Source organism: Pyxicephalus adspersus, chromosome W (genome assembly GCF_032062135.1).
Source record: "Pyxicephalus adspersus chromosome W, UCB_Pads_2.0, whole genome shotgun sequence".
NCBI lineage: Eukaryota > Metazoa > Chordata > Amphibia > Anura > Pyxicephalidae > Pyxicephalus > Pyxicephalus adspersus.
Window position 1 is genome coordinate 12,889,733 of NC_092870.1, and position 2,845 is coordinate 12,892,577.

The following is a 2,845-nucleotide window of genomic DNA, read 5'->3' on the forward strand; positions in this document are numbered from 1 at the left end:
CAGGTCTACAATTTAAAAAAAAAATTTCATGAAAAACAGTGTACCGCTTTTGGTACAGAAATCTAGACATCAGTGTAACGCCCAGGAGGTTAAATGAATTAATTCCTAGCCCATGTAGTGACCTTTTACTCCACTAGATAAACAAGGATCAAACACTACAAGCATATTATAATTGGGTAAAGAGGGTTTACCAAACAGTGAGCATTATTCTTAATACACATGCTTTATCAGCTTTTACACTGATAAAAGTGAAAATCACAATCATCATAAAAACAAACTACATGACTCGCAGCCAACATAAACTTATAAGGCTTACTCTGAAGACGCATATCCAAATATTTAGCATCAGGCACAGCAGAAATCATGCCTTAAAACATCTGTTCTTACTCTGACCAAGGTAAGACGCTGAAAACACCTATTCTTTATGCTTTACAAGTAGAAAATTATTAACAAGAAAAAAAAAAAAACACAAACCTCTTTCATTAAAGCTTTGCCAAGTCGAACAATTTTTGCCAACAAAATGGGATCATGCGATAGGTGTGGACCAAGGAAACATAGCATGCTGAATACATCCCTTTTTAAATCTTCAAATAATTCCACTGGTTTTGGGGCTTTCTGGCATTGCAAGGGTGAAACGTGAGACCCCTTTGAACCTTTTGGTACTCCCACCCTAAAAACAAAAAGTTAGACATAGTAAACAAGGTTACTTACGTTGCTTTATTTGTGTGCATTTGAGCAAATTAAAGAGGAGTACAATGATTTTCAAAAGTCACCCCTAATGCAAACAGCTTGTTTAACTCCTTTGCTTTTATACTATTAAACAATTAAGTTAGTCTATGTACACACCTTCAATAACTGTCCTTGAAAAGGATCTTTCACGATCCTTTCCAACGACCAACAACTGCACGATCCATGAACAAGCACTGTACATACAGCACAGTTTTGCTCTATGGAGAGGGGAGGGGGAAAATGACGGAGCGGCACCCTGCTGCGCGCTCTCCCCCCTTCACTTCCATTACGATTGCTCGGTATCCATCGTCCATGGATCCGCCAGGACAGTCATTCGGAAAATGTAACAGATTATCACTTTCAATAATTCTTTTGTGCAACACATTAACACACATTATATGGGTGCAAAGAGCCTTCTGGTATATGCACGTCATGAATCCCAGGAGGCTTGGGCTGCTCCTTCTGCGCATGCATGAGATCGGCATCTTTCTTCTTTCAAACACAGAAAGTTGAGATCGGGCATGTGCAGAAGGGGTTACTAATTTTGGTATGGATAAGACAGCCGGAGCCACACTTGGGATTACCGCTAGGAAGGTTAACGACAGGGAGGTTAACGCCGTGGCAGTTAAGACAGAAGAGAAGGGGCTTTGCCTAAACATTTGATGGAAAAAAAAAATAAAAAATAAAAAAAGGAATACCAGTTCTAATCTGCCTCCCTAGATCATATATAATTATATCATTTATTGACAAGTTCTCAAAGTTTAAAAACATTGTATGAAAAAAAAAAGATGATCAAGAACTATATTAAATGTGAAAACACAACCTTACCTTCTATAGAGAGGCTCAATAGTTATATGAATAAGGTGGCACAGTGCTATTGCAATCGATTTATGGGAGGTGGCATAAAAAAAAGGCATCTGATCCATTATATTTTGAGCATGCTGCCAGTCTCCAATCTTCAGTAGCGCTTCAAGTAAACCAAGCTTCTGGTTGTCCGTAGTCTGCAAATAAGTTAGTGAGTGACCAAACAGTAAAATACTGGATGTAGTTTTTTTCCCCATGTACAATTGTAATACCTGTATTCCCATTACAATGTTTTAATGAGGAGGGGTTATGCAGTAACAATGTATCTAAATACATAGTAGTTTCCAATAACAGGTAGTCCCGGTTTACATTCAAGATAGGGGCTATAGATTTGTTCTCAAGTTGAATTTATATTTAAAATCCTCACTGTGAGTTAATCACAAAGCCCAAAAAAAAAAAAAAACACACACACCTTTGCCTATGTTCCATATCCATTACTTTAATATGCAGCGTTCGCCTTGGTCATTAAAGAGTTACAAGATGTTGAAAAACAGCAAAAGACTTATTCTACCCCTCCCCCCATTAAATCTGTCCTGCACACAAGCGAGCAGGGAAGCCCCATTCGTATCTAGGAGTCGTCCGTATGTCGGATGTCCTTAACTCAGGGACTACCTGTATCTAGCAATAATTACATTATTGTTATTATTACACAGTATTTATATAGCACCGACATTTTACGCAGCGCTGTACAAAGTCCATAGTCATGTCACTAGCTATCCCTCAAAAGGAGCTCACAATCTAATGTCCCTACCATAGTCATGTGTCATTAAACTCCTGGGCAGTTCATTTCTGTTCGGATTTATATGTATATTTATATGAAAATTTATTTTACAGTATAATACAATAGTATGACTATAATAAAGTTTGAAACACAAAATCATGTCAAAATAATAAATTAAAAATAAATTTAATAATAAACTTTGACATGATTTTGTGTTTCAAACTTTATTAGTCATACTATTAAGTATTACACTGTAAAATAAATTAAAGACAATGTACTGCTTTTAGACATATAAAGCCAGTGTATTGCATTCAATACAGTTATTTTGAATTGAATGCAATACAAAATAATTTGAAATTCTCACTGCACCCCTAGCGACGGCAACTCCTAGAGACCGTCAGCACACTCGCCGGGTGACAGATCTAAGGAAGAGGACACAGCCAGAGGATTACAAGCACCTGGAGGATGCCGATGGGACCAGGTAAGTGTTTGTTTTTTGTGACTTGGGGTTACCGCTTTTCAGCTTTTTTT

At 37.3% G+C, this 2,845-nt stretch overlaps 1 protein-coding gene across 1 annotated transcript in view; it reads right to left on the reverse strand.

Moving 5' to 3' along the window:
• The window catches only part of LOC140342894 (THO complex subunit 2-like), a 162,545-nt gene that overhangs the window by 115,691 nt on the left and 44,009 nt on the right, over positions 1-2,845 (reverse strand). Inside the window, exons 11-12 of the mRNA XM_072429265.1 lie at positions 1,558-1,730; positions 475-670 (exon numbers count right to left, since the gene is read on the reverse strand). Of these exons, the coding sequence (XP_072285366.1) occupies positions 475-670; positions 1,558-1,730 (369 nt within the window). The remainder of the gene's footprint in view (positions 1-474; positions 671-1,557; positions 1,731-2,845) is intronic.